The following is a 15954-nucleotide window of genomic DNA, read 5'->3' on the forward strand; positions in this document are numbered from 1 at the left end:
TGTCCTGGCCCAGCAGATAATACCGCCTACTCATACATTACTGTCACACCTGAAAGGACACAAACTCCATCCACGCCGAGACATCTCCGGGATCTTCTCGGACTCTCCGGTTGTAATCCTCCACCTTCTCCAGGACGCCGGTGTCTCTGGGCTCCGCTGCTGGGGTCCTGCTCTCCGGTCCCCCTTTACCTTGCAGCCACATGGTGGTGGAGCTATCATACACTCCTAGCGGATTCACCCAGCTGGCGGGACCTGTGGGGTCTGGTGCACAGTCCTTCACTGTAATAAAAGCACAGGAGGAGTCTGCAGCATCCGCACCGCAGCACACCGCCTCCGCCTTGGCCCGCAATGTCTGCACCGCTGTCCTGCTGTAGTAGCGCTCCGCCCTTCTCCGAGTTGTCTTCTTTTGGTTCGGGTTCTCCCAGACGATCTGTTGCTTCTTGGGATCGAGCCCCAGACAGGAATGACCTCTCCTCCTGTATCTGAGCATGGGAAACAAGGGCAGACATTACTACTACTCCCATCATAGGGTGAGCAGGACGCATGGCAGGGCGTTTCGGCCAATCATGGTGCTTAAAGGGATAGTTCACTGACTGAACACTGCACTAATCTGCAGCCGACATCGCTGTACTTCCCCCTGCGTTTGTCCTATGCTGCAGAGGTAAAGCGCTATGGCAGGGCGCACAGTCTGGACTGACAGCACCAACATTGGTGCCGATGTGTAAGTCTTGCACTTTGTGGTGCCGTAGATTGCATTCCAATATTGCCTGCTGCGGCCGCTGTCACTCATGAGCGGTGCCCCACACTCATCCTCACCGTGCAATGTCCTCTCGGTACAGCGACTTGTACTCCCAGTTTGCCCGATCAGCTTTCCTATCAATCCTGAACGTCTCCTTGGGAGCAGACGGGGCTTCATCGAGCCAGATAGAGCGGCCGGAGGCTGATACCTGGGAGTCCTCCCTGCAGATGACAAGTCACATGCAGCAGCATGAACACACGCAGGATGAATCAACCCTTTATAAAGCAAAATTATGTGGGTTCAGGATTTGTATCAGGAGCTTTCCATGACTACTGGTGGCAAGCACATGGGATGCTGTTGCAAAAAACGCTCAGTATCCCAATTGGTTTTCCCACAATAAGCAAATCCAAAGGGGTCATAAAGACACTTAAAGGGAACCTGTCACCCCCAAAATCGAGGGTGAGGTAAGCCCACCAGCATCAGGGGCTTATCTACAGCATTCTGTAATGCTGTAGATAAGCCCCCGATGTAACCTGAAAGGTAAGAAAAAGACGTTAGATTATACTCACCTGGGCGGGCGGTCCGATCCGATGGGTGTCGCGGTCCGGGACCTCCTATCTTCATCAGATGACGTCCTCTTCTGGTTTTCACGCTGCGGCTCTGGCTCAGGCGTACTTTGTCTGCCCTGTTGAGGGCAGAGCAAAGTACTGCAGTGCGCAGGCGCTGGGCCTCTCTGACCTTTCCCGGCGCCAGCACACTGCAGTACTTTGCTCTGCCCTCAACAGAACAGACAAAGTACACCTGCTGCGGAGCCGCAGCGGGAAGACAAGAAGAGGACGTCATCTGATGAAGATAGGAGGCGCCGGACAGGTCCGCGACACCCATCGGACCGGACCGGGACCGCCCCTGGGTGAGTATAATCTAACCTCTTTTTCTCATCTTTCAGGATACATCGGGGGCTTATCTACAGCATTCCAGAATGCTGTAGATAAGCCCCTGATGCCGGTGGGCTTAGCTCACCTTCGATTTTGGGGGTGACAGGTTCCCTTTAAAGCCCCCATAAAACTAATGCATGGTGGGCTGAATATGCATGTTAATGGGCGGAAGGGGTCACTACAATGACGTCCCCAGAACTCTAATCATCTACGGTCGACAGCAGAAAATGAACTTTTACTCACCTCGTAGATGACAACAGCCGAGGGTCCTTTAAATCTCGGACGTTACCCTCATCATCATCCTCATCGCTGCTCCTTTTCCGCTTCTTGTTCTTTTTGTGTTTTTTTTTCTTCTTTTTCCTTTTTTTTCTCTTTCTTTCAGCCTCAGAATTCAACGACTCACTTGCAGACGTCTGGATTTTGGAGTCGTGACTGTGAATGACACAAGGAAGCACTCGGTGATGACTGCTTAAAAGCAAGGAGTCATCAAAAAAAAATTTCAACAATTGAAGAAAAAAAAAAAAGTAAAGTATTAATTACATTTCTTTTTTATGGTATACATCTGGATGAGGCTTTAAGGCTAACATAGCAGAATTGAGGATAGTTCAGCGTACAGGAGCATGATGATTTATTTGCTGCGCTCTGATCGATGCAATGCTAACAGCAGCAGTGAGCGCAGGTCGTACTACTAATCCCAGGCTGCCAACCTGTCTTTACCAGTGGAGAAGTCACCACCGCAGACCTGTAGTCACCGCTCAGAGCAGGACTGCAGAACTGACTTCTTGCAGTGGTGAGAACAGCTCTGCAGCCTGGGACTAGTAGTACAATGTCAGGCTGTCGACCTGCGCTCACCGCCGCTGCCCCAGACCTCCTGACACTGCAGAACATCGTGTGACCAGTGACAGAGACATTGTAGCTAAGCGCACAGCCCTTGGTTAAAATAAAATGCCGAGTGGCTCTCCCACAGCTGAGAACTGGACAGCCCAGGGGGTGCGAACAGTTCACAGCTGGCGCAACCATAGATGAGGTTGGACTTTCACCAAAATTTCCTATGTCCAGAGGCTGCCATATTTACAGTAAGCGTCATGCTCAGAAACATACACATCAGCAAATAAAAATAGCAGTCCCAAGCAGCTGCAGAAAATGTTTATAAATGTTCAAAAAGCTAAATTAATTTTATATAAATAACTGATTATATAATCAATAATTATTAATACAAAAACTGTGGCATGTTCCCTTTAGGGGGCTTAGTCCAGCCTTTATAGGTTATTAAAAAAAAACCTAATCCTAATTTCCTCATTTGATCAATATATTCACTTGATACTATTTTTGAAATAAAAAAATACATAATAAAATACATAATATGAAATGTACATCCTCTAAAAACCACTAGGTGGAGCCAATGACACACAGATTTACATGATGGGTTTTCACATATGAATATAAAGCAGGACACTGACAGCAAGCAGAGATGTGGACAATGCTAAGCGGTGAAATACAATGTGTTGAGAGCTGCAAAACTTTTCATTAAGAATTACTTCAACAGAAAGGTTGTTACACAAACTACTTTTAGCAACATCTTGAAGTTTCCAGAAAGGCAAACTAAAGAAAACGTGCTGACTGTGCAGCTACAAGCTGGATGCCCGGCACCCAGTGTCATCAGAAACGGCAGTGCTCTGCATGTGAGATTATCCATGACAGACAAGCTTTTAAAACCTTTGTGTTTCAGTGACTCTGCTTTCTATCAGTGAATATGACAATGAATTGTTTATATCCAAGAGCTGAAAACCTGTTTTGCACTAATATTACTCACAGCTGTAGGTTTGTTACAATTGTATCCAATCTACATAATCATCTGTAAGGCAAGCTTTCTGGACTCCAGACTGATACACTGTAACAAAAAAATTAGGACAAAAGATTTCTTCAAAAAAAAAAAAAAAAGGATTGTTTAAAGGAGATGCAACTGTAACAGACCCTCAGATGTGTGAGTCATACTAAGGGGTCAGGACTCATTTTCAGAATACAACTCCCATGAGATCCTGTGCTGAATGTGATCAGCCTACCTGGACAGCGGTGATTCGGGGCGAGAAGGCGGTGGGGCGAGCTGTGTGCGCTGGTGCAGGGACAGAGCGTCCTCTGTACAGAAGCTCTGATTGCTGAGCCAGTCCAGCCCTGCGGAGGAGACATGAAGAAATGAGACGACACTGCAGCTCTGCGGACACCCCTCACCCATAGTGACCCCAGACGATTTATTTATATCACAGATCTTGAGCTACGGGGATGCTCTTGTGTGAATAGAGGAGTACGGGGGTCTCTGGTTGAATAAAGATGTACAAAGGGTCTCTGAGATAAACAGATGAGTACAGGGGTCTCTGGGTATAGCAGTGTAGGGGGCTATGCTAGAGATGGGGGGTACTGGGGTAAATGGCAGGGGTGATGGGATACAGGGTTCTATGGCAGAGGGGTACAGGGGTCTATGGCAGGGGAGGAGGGGTACAGGGGTTTATGGCAGGGAAGGAGGGGTACAGGGGTCTATGGCAGGGGAGGAGGGGTACAGGGGTCTATGGCAGGGGAGGAGGGGTACAGGGGTCTATGGCAGGGGAGGAGGGGTACAGGGGTCTATGGCAGGGGAGGAGGGGTACAGGGGTTTATGGCAGGGAAGGAGGGGTACAGGGGTCTATGGCAGGGGAGGAGGGGTACAGGGGTCTATGGCAGGGGAGGAGGGGTACAGGGGTCTATGGCAGGGATGGAGGGCTACAGGGGTCTATGGCAGGGATGGAGGGCTACAGGGGTCTATGGCAGGGATGGAGGGCTACAGGGGTCTATGGCAGGGATGGAGGGCTACAGGGGTCTATGGCAGGGGAGGAGGGGTACAGGGGTCTATGGCAGGGGAGGAGGGGTACAGGGGTCTATGGCAGGGGAGGAGGCGTACAGGGGTCTATGGCAGGGATGGAGGGCTACAGGGGTCTATGGCAGGGATGGAGGGCTACAGGGGTCTATGGCAGGGATGGAGGGCTACAGGGGTCTATGGCAGGGATGGAGGGCTACAGGGGTCTATGGCAGGGATGGAGGGCTACAGGGATCTATGGCAGGGATGGAGGGCTACAGGGGTCTATGGCAGGGATGGAGGGCTACAGGGGTCTATGGCAGGGATGGAGGGCTACAGGGGTCTATGGCAGGGATGGAGGGCTACAGGGGTCTATGGCAGGGATGGAGGGCTACAGGGGTCTATGGCAGGGATGGAGGGCTACAGGGATCTATAGCAGAGGAGGGCTACAGGGATCTATAGCAGAGGAGGGCTACAGGGGTCTTTGGGGTTGTGGTATAGAGAGATCTTTATCACGTGCGGACATAGTGGGGTCTCTCTGGGAATTACCCGTCTGTTCAGGAGCAGCTCCCGCACTAGAACACCCGGCAAAGGCTGGAAATAGAGCCATGTCTGCGTCTCTGTCAACAATCCTGTTCTTGTCGCACACAATCTACGTCACAAACTTCCACTTTCGGACTTCTTCTCCCAGAAGGCCCTGCGGCAGAAAGTGACACCTCTCAGCGGGAGATGAGCCGCACTGGCTGTCGGGAGACGTAGTCCGAGCTCGTATGGAAACGCAATAAGTGTAGTGGAAAAACCTCTTCACGAACTGAGACCAGCAGAAATGAAGCAGTGACAGTGTGACCGGGGATGGTGGCGGCGCCCGAGCTCCGGTACCAGCAGGATGCCACGTCCATAATGCCGAGAACCCGGAGCCGCTGTGACAATTTAGGATGATTAAAGATTAGGGGAAAAAGGCCAATGTTGGGACCGGAGAGCACGGATGAAAAGACCCCGGAAACCTGGAAACTGCCCTGCGGGTTTATTGTCTGCGCGTTTCAAGCTCACACTCTTTATCTATACATCTGACATTTCTGTTGCGTTTTATTCCATTCCTTCATGGAGGTGCGAGACCCCACACCTCGGGGATCCAATCCCGGGGATCTAACGAGACCCCACACCTCGGGGATCCAATCCCGGGGATCTAACGAGACCCCACACCTCGGGGATCCAATCCCGGGGATCTAACGAGACCCCACACCTCGGGGATCCAATCCCGGGGATCTAACGAGACCCCACACCTCGGGGATCCAATCCCGGAGATCTAACGAGACCCCACACCTCGGGGATCCAATCCCGGAGATCTAACGAGACCCCACACCTCGGGGATCCAATCCCGGGGATCTAACGAGACCCCACACCTCGGGGATCCAATCCCGGAGATCTAACGAGACCCCACACCTCGGGGATCCAATCCCGGGGATCTAACGAGACCCCACACCTCGGGGATCCAATCCCGGGGATCTAACGAGACCCCACACCTCGGGGATCCAATCCCGGGGATCTAACGAGACCCCACACCTCGGGGATCCAATCCCGGAGATCTAACGAGACCCCACACCTCGGGGATCCAATCCCGGGGATCTAACGAGACCCCACACCTCGGGGATCCAATCCCGGGGATCTAACGAGACCCCACACCTCGGGGATCCAATCCCGGAGATCTAACGAGACCCCACACCTCGGGGATCCAATCCCGGGGATCTAACGAGACCCCACACATCGGGGATCCAATCCCGGAGATTTAACGAGACCCCACACCTTCCAGTCATTGTTTCCTGATTTATTGTTATATTTAGATTGTTTTTTTATGGACACGCTGATAACAGATTTACTTATTATGTAATGTTTTTAGATTGTAAGTGGAAAAAGGAGCGATTCAAAGGTTTTGGGGGATTTATATTCTAAATAAATAGTTTTCAACCTGGACAGGGCCAAGATGCGACCTTCCCGGCTGAAAACCACTGGTGAATGAGCTGCTGGCAGCACAGCATCATTCACCAGCGGTGACATCATCAAGGCCAAGCTGAACTGCTGCGACCTCAGGACTGGGGGAAAAAGTCAGTGATGATGTCACCCCCAGTCAGTGATGTCACCCCCAGTCAGTGATGATGTCACCCCCAGTCAGTGATGATGTCACCCCCAGTCAGTGATGATGTCACCCCCAGTCGGTGATGCTGCGCTCTCAGCAGCTCATTCACCAGTGGTTCTCAGCCTGGATGGTCGCATCTTGGCACCGTCCAGGTTGAAAACTATTTAGCCCCCAGACATGGATTAAGGCGTAGGACAGAATGCCGGACAGGTATGGTATATTGTTGTTATTTTATTTTTATTACAGGAGATCAAGGGCTTCGCTGGAATTAGGCGTTGCAGTAAGTATGGTTTAATTAAGACTATTAACCCCTTAATGACCCCAGCTTTTTTCGGTTTTTGTGGTTTTGTTTTTCGCTCCCCTCCTTTCCAGAGCCATAACTTTTTTATTTTTCCGTCAATATGGCCATGTGAGGGCTTATTTTTTGTGGGACAAGTTGTACTTTTAAACGACATCATTGGTTTTACCATGTCGTGTACTAGAAAACAGGAAAAAAATTCCAAGTGAAATTGCAAAAAAGTGCAATCCCACACTTGTTTTTTGTTTGGCTTTTTTTGCTAGGTTCACTAAATGTTAAAACTGACCTGCCATTATGATTCTCCACGTCATTATGAGTTCATAGACACCAAGCATGTCTAAGTTATTTTTTATCTAAGTGGTAAAAAAAATTCCAAACTTTGCTAAAAATTTTTTTTTTACATAAATTGCGCCATTTTCCGATACCCGTAGCGTCTCCATTTTTCATGATCTGGGGTCAGGTGAGGGCTTATTTTTTGCGTGCCGAGCTGGCGTTTTTAATGATACCATTTTGGTGCAGATATGTTCTTTTGATCGCCTGTTATTGCATTTTAATGCAATGTCGGGGCGACCCAAAAAAATGTAGTTCTGGCATTTTTTTTTTTTATCGCTACGTCGTTTAGCGATTAGGTTAATCCTTTTTTATTGATAGATCGAGCGATTCTGAACACGGCGATACCAAATGTGTCTGTTTGATTTTTTATTTTTATTTTGAATGGGGCGAAGGGGGGTGATTTAAACTCTTATATATGTTTTTATTTTTTTCATATTTTTTTAAAACATGTTTTTTTTTTACTTTTGCCATGCTTCAATAGCCTCCATAGGAGTCTAGCAGCTGACATAGCCTGATTGGCTCTGCTACATAGGAGCGATGCTCAGATCGCTCCTATGTAGCTGAATTAAAGACTTGCTATGAGTGCTGACCACAGAGTGGTGCTCACAGCAATCTTGCATCAGCAACCATAGAGCTCTTCAGGAGACCTCTGGTTGTCATGCCGACGCATCGCTGACCCCCGATCACGTGACGGGTCAGTGATGCGCTCATTTCCGGCCCGATGGCCGGAAGCGCTAGATAAATGCTTCTGTCAAAGTTTGACAGCGGTATTTAACTAGTTAATAGTGGGTGGATCGCGATTCCACCCGCCGCTATTGCGGGCACATGTCAGCTGTACAAAACAGCTGACATGTCCCGGCATTGATGTGGGCTCACCGCCGAAGCCTGCATCAAAGCGGGGGTTCCGAAAGGGGTTAGTCTGTGTCTTTTTTTCACATAAAGGATTTTATTCTGGCTGTGTCTTTATTTACCGTATAACTATAGGATTAGTAATGGATAGGTGTCTTATAGACACTTCTCCATTACTAAGCCATGGGCTTGATGTCACCTGACATTACAGAGGTGACATCAACCCCACAAATATGAACTCCACTTGCCATCGCTACATGGCAAGTTGGAAGATACGGGCAAAGTGCCAGAACTGGCTGATCTAATAGATGTGCCTTTTCTGGGTTGCTGTGGGCTACTGTTTTTAGGCTGCAGGGCCAATATCCATGGCCCCTTACCAGCCTGAGAATACCAGCCCCCAGCTGTTAGCTTTAGCAAGGCTGGTTGTAAAAAATGGGGGGATCCCATGCTGTTTTATTTAATTTAAAAAAATAGCATGGGGACCCCTCTATTCTTGATAACAAACCTTGCTGAAGCTGACAGCTGAGGGGTTGCAGCCCCCAGCTGTGAGTTTTGTCTGGTTGGTTCAAGAAAATGGGGAACTCTCGCCAGGTTTTTCATTCATTTATTTAATTGGATCACAGGCGGCGGCTGAGGAATACCCCGATCATCCGATCCTGCTGTCACTGTTATTAGCGGCACCAGGTGTCGAATGATGGGAGTAAGAGTCCCAAAAGCCCCACCTGCTGTCATCGTTTGGACTTTAACCCCTTAAGCCCCGAGGGTGGTTTGCACGTTAATGACCGGGCCAATTTTTACAATTCTGACCACTGTCCCTTTATGAGGCTATAACTCTGGAACGCTTTGACGGATCTTGGCGATTCTGACACTGTTTTCTCGTGACATATTGTACTTCATGTTAGTGGTAAAATTTATTCGATATAACTTGCGTTTATTTGTGAAAAAAATGGAAATTTGGTGAAAATTTTGAAAATTTCGCAATTTTCCAACTTTGAATTTTTATGCCCTTAAATCACAGACATATGTCACGCAAAATACTTAATAAGTAACATTTTCCACATGTCTACTTTACATCAGCACAATTTTGGAACCAAAATTTTTTTTTGTGACGGAGTTATAAGGGTTAAAAGTTGACCAGCAATTTCTCATTTTTACAACACCATTTTTTTTTAGGGACCACATCTCATTTGAAGTCATTTTGAGGGGTCTATATGATAGAAAATACCCAAGTGTGACACCATTCTAAAAACTGCACCTCTCAAGGTGCTCAAAACCACATTCAAGAAGTTTATTAACCCTTCAGGTGTTTCACAGGAATTTTTGGAATGTTTAAATAAAAATGAACATTTAACTTTTTTTCACACAAAATTTATTTCAGCTCCAATTTGTTTTATTTTACCAAGGGTAACAGGAGAAAATGGACCCCCAAAGTTGTTGTACAATTTGTCCTGAGTACGCTGATACCCCATATGTGGGGGTAAACCACTGTTTGGGCGCATGGCAGAGCTCGGAAGGAAAGGAGCGCCATTTGACTTTTCAATGCAAAATTGACTGGAATTGAAATGGGACGCCATGTTGCGTTTGGAGAGCCCCTGATGTGCCTAAACATTGAAACCCCCTACAAGTGACACCATTTTGGAAAGTAGACCCCCTAAGGAACTTATCTAGATGTGTGGTGAGCACTTTGACCCACCAAGTGCTTCACAGAAGTTTATAATGCAGAGCCGTAAAAATAAAAAATCATATTTTTTCACAAAAATTATCTTTTCGCCCCCAATTTTTTATTTTCCCAAGGGTAATAGAAGAAATTGGACCCCAAAAAATGTTGTGCAATTTGTCCTGAGTACGCTGATACCCCATATGTGGGTGTAAACCATTGTTTGGGCGCATAGCAGAGCTTGGAAGGGAAGGAGCGCCATTTGACTTTTCAATGCAAAATTGACTGGAATTGAGATGAGACGCCATGTTGCGTTTGGAGAGCCCCTGATGTGCCTAAACACTGAAACCCCCTACAAGTGACACCATTTTGGAAAGTAGACCCCCTAAGGAACTTATCTAGATGTGTTTTGAGAGCTTTGAACCCCCAAGTGTTTCACTACAGATTATAACGCAGAGCCGTGAAAATATATATATATTTTTTTCACAAAAATGATTTTTTAGCCCCCAGCTTTGTATTTTTACAAGGGTAACAGAATAAATTGGACCCCAAAATTTGTTGTCCAATTTGTCCTGAGTACGCTGATACCCCATATGTGGGGGGTAACCACTGTTTGGGCGCATGACAGAGTTCGAAAGGGAAGGAGCGCCATTTGGAATGCAGACTTAAATAGATTGGTCTGCAGCCGTCACGTTGCATTTGCAGAGCCCCTGATGTACCCAAACAGTACAAACCCCCCACAAGTGACCCCATATTGGAAACTAGTCCTCCCAAGGAACTTATCTAGATGTGTTGTGAGAACTTTGAACCCCCAAGTGTTTCACTACACTTTATAACGCAAAGCCGTGAAAATAATTTTTTTTTTTTTCACAGAAATGATTTTTTAGCCCCCAGTTTTGTATTTTCACAAGAGTAACAGGATAAATTAGACCCCAAAGGTTGTTGTCCAATTTGTCCTGAGTATGCTGATACCCCATATGTAGGGGGGAACCACTGTTTGGGCGCATGACAGAGCTCGGAAGGGAAGGAGCGCCATTTGGAATGCAGACTTAAATGGATTGGTCTGCAGGCGTCATGTTGCATTTGCAGAGCCCCTGATGTACCCAAACAGTACAAACCCCCCACAGGTGACCCCATATTGGAAACTAGACCTCCAAAGGAACTTATCTAGATGTGTTGTGGGAACTTTGAACCCCCAAGTGTTTCACAAAAGTTTATAGCGCAAAGCCGTGAAAATAAAAATTCTTTTTTTTTTTCACAAAAATGATTTTTTAGCCCCCAGTTTTGTATTTTCACAAGGTAACAGGATAAATTAGACCCCAAAAGTTGTTGTCCAATTTGTCCTGAGTACGCTGATACCCCATATGTGGGGGGGAACCACTGTTTGGGCGCATGACAGAGCTCGGAAGGGAAGGAGCGCCATTTGGAATGCAGACAAATGGATTGGTCTGCAGGCGTCACGTTGCATTTGCAGAGCCCCTGATGTACCCAAACAGTACAAACCCCCCACAAGTGACCCCATATTGGAAACTAGACCTCCCAAGGAACTTATCTAGATGTGTTGTGCGAACTTTGAACCCCCAAGTGTTTCACTACAGTTTATAACGCAGAGCCGTGAAAATAAAACATCTTTTTTTTTCTCACAAAAATGATTTTTAGCCCCCCAAATTTTTAATTTTCCCAAGGATAACAAGAGAACTTGGACCCCAGAAGTTGTTGTTCAATTTGTCCCGAGTACGCTGATAACCCATATGTTGGGGTAAACCCCTTTTTGGGCGCACGGGAGAGCTCGGAAGGGAAGGAGCACTGTTTTACTTTTTCAACGCAGAATTGGCTGGAATTGAGATTGGACGCCATGTCGCGTTTGGAGAGCCCTGATGTGCCTAAACAGTGGAAACTCCCCAATTGTACCTGAAACCCTAACCCAAACACACCCCTAACCCTAATCCTGTACCTGAAACCCTAACCACACCCCTAGCCCTGACACACCCATAATTCTAATCCCAACCCTAATCCAAACCGTAAATGTAATTCAAACCCTAACCCTAACTTTAGCCCCAACCCTAACCCTAACTTTACCTCCAACCCTAACCCTAGCCCTAACCCTAACTTTAGCCCCAACCCGAACCCTAGCCCTAACCCTAACTCTAGCCCTAACCCTAACCCTAGCCCTAATGGGAAAATGGAAATAAATACATTTTTTTAATTTTATTATTTTTCCCTAACTAAGGGGGTGATGAAGGAGGGTTTGATTTACTTTTATAGCGTTTTTTATATCGGATTTTTATGATTGGCAGCTGTCACACACTAAAAGACGCTTTTTATAGCAAAAAAGTTTTTGCGTCTCCACATTTTGAGACCTATAATTTTTCCACATTTTGCTCCACAGAGTCATGTGAGGTCTTGTTTTTTGCGGGTCGAGTTGACATTTTTATTGGTAACATTTTCGGACACGTGACCGTTTTTGATCACTTTTTATTCCGATTTTTGTGAGGCAGAATGACCAAAAACCTGCTATTCATGAATTTCTTTTGGGAGAGGCGTTTATACCGTTCCACGTTTGGTAAAATTGATAAAGCAGTTTTATTCTTCGGGTCAGTACGATTACAGTGATACCTCATTTATATCATTTTTTTATGTTTTGGCGCTTTTATACGATAAAAACTATTTTATAGAAAAAATAATTATTTTGGTATCGCTTTATTCTCAGGACTATAACTTTTTTATTTTTTTGCTGATGATGCTGTGTGGCGGCTTGTTTTTTGCGGGACAAGATGACGTTTTCAGCGGTACCATGATTATTTATATCAGTCTTTTTGATCGCGTGTTATTCCACTTTTTGTTCGGCGGTATGGTAATAAAGCGTTTTTCGCCTCGTTTTTTTTTTTTTTTCTTACGGTGTTTACTGAAGGGGTTAACTAGTGGGGCAGTTTTATAGGTTGGGTCATTACGGACGCGGCGATACTAAATATGTGTACTTTTATTGTTTTTTTTTTTTATTTAGATAAAGAAATGTATTTATGGGAATAATATATATTTTTTTATTATTATTTATTTAGGAATTTTTTTTTTTTTTTTTACACATGTGGAAAATTTTTTTAAAAACTTTTTTACTTTGTCCCAGGGGGGGACATCACAGATCGATGATCTGATAGTGTGCACAGCACTCTGTCAGATCACCGATCTCACTGACAGGGCTGCACTGAGCAGGCACTCGGTAAGCCACCTCCTTCCCTCCAGGACCCGGATGCCGCGGCCATCTTGGATCCGGGACCTGCAGGGAGGAAGGAGGTAGGAGACCCTCGGAGCAACGCGATCACATCGCGTTGCTCCGGGGGTCTCAGGGAAGCCCGCAGGGAGCCCCCTCCCTGCGCGATGCTTCCCTATACCGCCGGCACATCGCGATCATGTTTGATCGCGGTGTGCCGGGGGTTAATGTGCCGGGGGCGGTCCGTGACCGCTCCTGGCACATAGTGCCGGATGTCAGCTGCGATAGGCAGCTGACACCCGGCCGCGCTTCCCCCGTGAGCGCGGTCGATCGCGTATGACGTACTATCCCGTCACCGGGAATTAAGTCCCAGGTCACCTTCACGGGATAGTACGTCATACGGGATTAAGGGGTTAAGATAACTCTCATCATTCTCCTCTGCTCACGCCGATGGCCAGCAGAGCAGAGGAGAATGATGAGAGTCGGGGAAACACGCTTACTGTAGTGCTTCTTCCCTGGCGGCCGTCCGTGTGGTACTGATGCGCAACACGGTTGTCACACGTGTGCCGCAAGTATTACACACACGGACATGGATATCTCCAGTACCGTAATGGCTGCAGACAGAATCTTATCATGTATCTCTGTATACAGGGAGCTCCCCCTAGTGGTGGCTGTAGACAGGATCTTACCCTGTATATCTGTATGCAGGGAGCTCCCCCTAGTGGTGGCTGCAGACAGACTCTTATCATGTATCTCTGTATACAGGCAGCTCTCCCTAGTGGTGGCTGCAGACAGAATCTTATCATGTATCTCTGTTTATAGGGAGCTCCCACTAGTGGTGGCTGCAGACAGGATCTTATCATGTATCTCTGTTTACAGGGAGCTCCCCCTAGTGGTGACAGTAGACAGAATCTTATCATGTATCTCTGTATACATGGAGCTCCCCCTAGTGGTGGTAGCAGACAGGATCTTATCATGTATCTCTGTATACAGGGAGCTCCCCCTAGTGGTGGCTGTAGACAGGATCTTACCCTGTATATCTGTATGCAGGGAGCTCCCCCTAATGGTGGCTGCAGAAAGAATCTTATCATGTATCTCTGTATACAGTGAGCTCCCCCTAGTGGTGGCTGCAGACAGAATCTTACCATGTATCTCTGTATATAGGGAGCTCCCCCTAGTGGTGGCTGCAGACAGTATATTATCATGTAAATCTGTATACACAGAGTTCCCCTAGTAGTTGCTGCAGTGCTTGCTGTTCTCGGCTTAAAATCCTCATCTCCCATCATGCCCTTACAATCTGCTGGAATGTTTCAGGTTGGAGCCTGTACAATAATGAGATGATCCAGATTGGGGCCTGCACTTTGCACCATGGTTTATAGCAGCTGTTAACACAGCAGATCAAAGGATAAATGTGTCGATATATATATAAAAGGCAAAAGCTACAATATAAATAATTCACGTCGCTGCAGAGTAAAGGATCTTGTTAATTATTAATACCCTCATACTCTTTTTTTTTTTTTTTTTATGTCAGCGGCTGCTCAGGCCCATGTCAGGGCGGTGAGGAGGGTGAGACAACTTTGCAGGGAGGTCTCTCATGTAAAGGAACAGATAAAACACAGGTCCAGAAATATTTACACAATGACAAATTCACATATTGCAGATCCAGTTCTATAAAGAAAATGGGTTTAAAGTGCTGACTGGCAGTTTTAATTTGAGGGGATTCGCATCCTAATTGGAGGAAGGGTTTAGGAATTACAGCTCTTTAATATGTGGTTGCCTCTTTTTAGAGGCACCAAAAGTAATTGGACAATTATCTCAGCAGTTCCTTAATGTGCTGCATGGGTTCTTTCCTGATTAATCCATCATCAATGAAGCATGTAAAAGGTCTGGAGATGATTCCAGGTGCGGCATTTGCATTTGGAAGCTGTTGCTGTAAACCATAACATACGGTCAAAGGAGCTCTCAATAGAAGAGTAATTACTCCGAACAAAGAAGAAGTATATCAGAGAGATCAGAAATGTTAGTTGTGGCCAAATCAACAGTTTGGTATGTTCTGCAAAAGAAAAAGCTCTGGAGAGCGCAGGAACTAGAAAAGGCCTGGACTTCCATGGAAGACAACAGAGGTGGATGATCTCAGAATCCTTCCCATGATGAAGAAAACCCCCATAACAACATCCCTCCAAGTGAAGACTCTCCAGGAAGTCAGTGTCTCAGTATTTTAATCCACCATTAAGAGAAGACATCATGAGACCAAATACAGGGGGTCACCACATCGTGCAAACCATCAATCAGCCTGAAAATAGAAGGGCCAGATTACACTAGATAGAAACATCTAAAAAAATATGTCGAGGTCTGGAAAAGCAAAACTAAGTTCAATTGGTACCAGAATGAAGGGAAATATAAAGTCTGGAGAAGGCTTGGAAAGGCTCCTGATCCTCGGCACATCCTGTGTAACTGTCACGTGTTTACCACGCCAGAGATTTCTCTTACTCCTGCACTGATTAGAAGCACTTCACCTTTATATTAAATGTGTAAATATCTTTTTAGTGCAGGGGTTAATCTGCTCTGTTAAGAGCTCCTGGAAGCTTTCCTGCATTAAAGCTCTCAGCTGTGCACTGTTAGCCACTCCCAGTTTCTATATAATCTGGGCCCTGAATAGCATTCATTGTCAGAGTTAGCTTATGCTGTATGGTTGGAGATTGTTGGTGGTTGTTATTGGAGAAAGCGTTTGGTGGACTTATCTGTGACTGTTGCTTGGCTTTAAATTGTGTGATAATTCCTTTTCTTATACTCTGGTTTTCCCCCATCCTCCACTCCCCGGTGTTTGTGTAAGTATGATTGATATTTTTCTTTATCCCTGTTTGTATTACCTTGTTAGTCTGGTTGGTGTATTTCGGTACACTACTACTCCCCTCTTCTCTGGCTGGGGCAAGAGGAACAGACTGAGGGCAGATTCAGGATCTAAGGGAAGGTA

At 46.4% G+C, this 15954-nt stretch overlaps 2 protein-coding genes across 4 annotated transcripts in view; one reads left to right on the forward strand and one right to left on the reverse strand.

Moving 5' to 3' along the window:
- The window catches only part of LOC143798623 (protein kinase C theta type-like), a 1028586-nt gene that overhangs the window by 560819 nt on the left and 451813 nt on the right, over positions 1-15954 (forward strand). The window lies entirely within an intron of this gene.
- NRDE2 (NRDE-2, necessary for RNA interference, domain containing) overlaps positions 1-15954 on the reverse strand; it is a 76504-nt gene that overhangs the window by 15112 nt on the left and 45438 nt on the right. For all 3 annotated transcript variants that reach the window (XM_077267633.1, XM_077267628.1, XM_077267625.1), the window contains 5 exons: positions 5051-5198; positions 3738-3846; positions 1918-2106; positions 817-960; positions 50-482 (listed from right to left, as the gene is read on the reverse strand). In XM_077267633.1, the coding sequence (XP_077123748.1) occupies positions 50-482; positions 817-960; positions 1918-2106; positions 3738-3846; positions 5051-5111 (936 nt within the window). In that variant the 5' untranslated portion in view covers positions 5112-5198. The remainder of the gene's footprint in view (positions 1-49; positions 483-816; positions 961-1917; positions 2107-3737; positions 3847-5050; positions 5199-15954) is intronic.

This window comes from Ranitomeya variabilis, chromosome 1 (assembly GCF_051348905.1).
Source record: "Ranitomeya variabilis isolate aRanVar5 chromosome 1, aRanVar5.hap1, whole genome shotgun sequence".
Lineage (NCBI taxonomy): Eukaryota > Metazoa > Chordata > Amphibia > Anura > Dendrobatidae > Ranitomeya > Ranitomeya variabilis.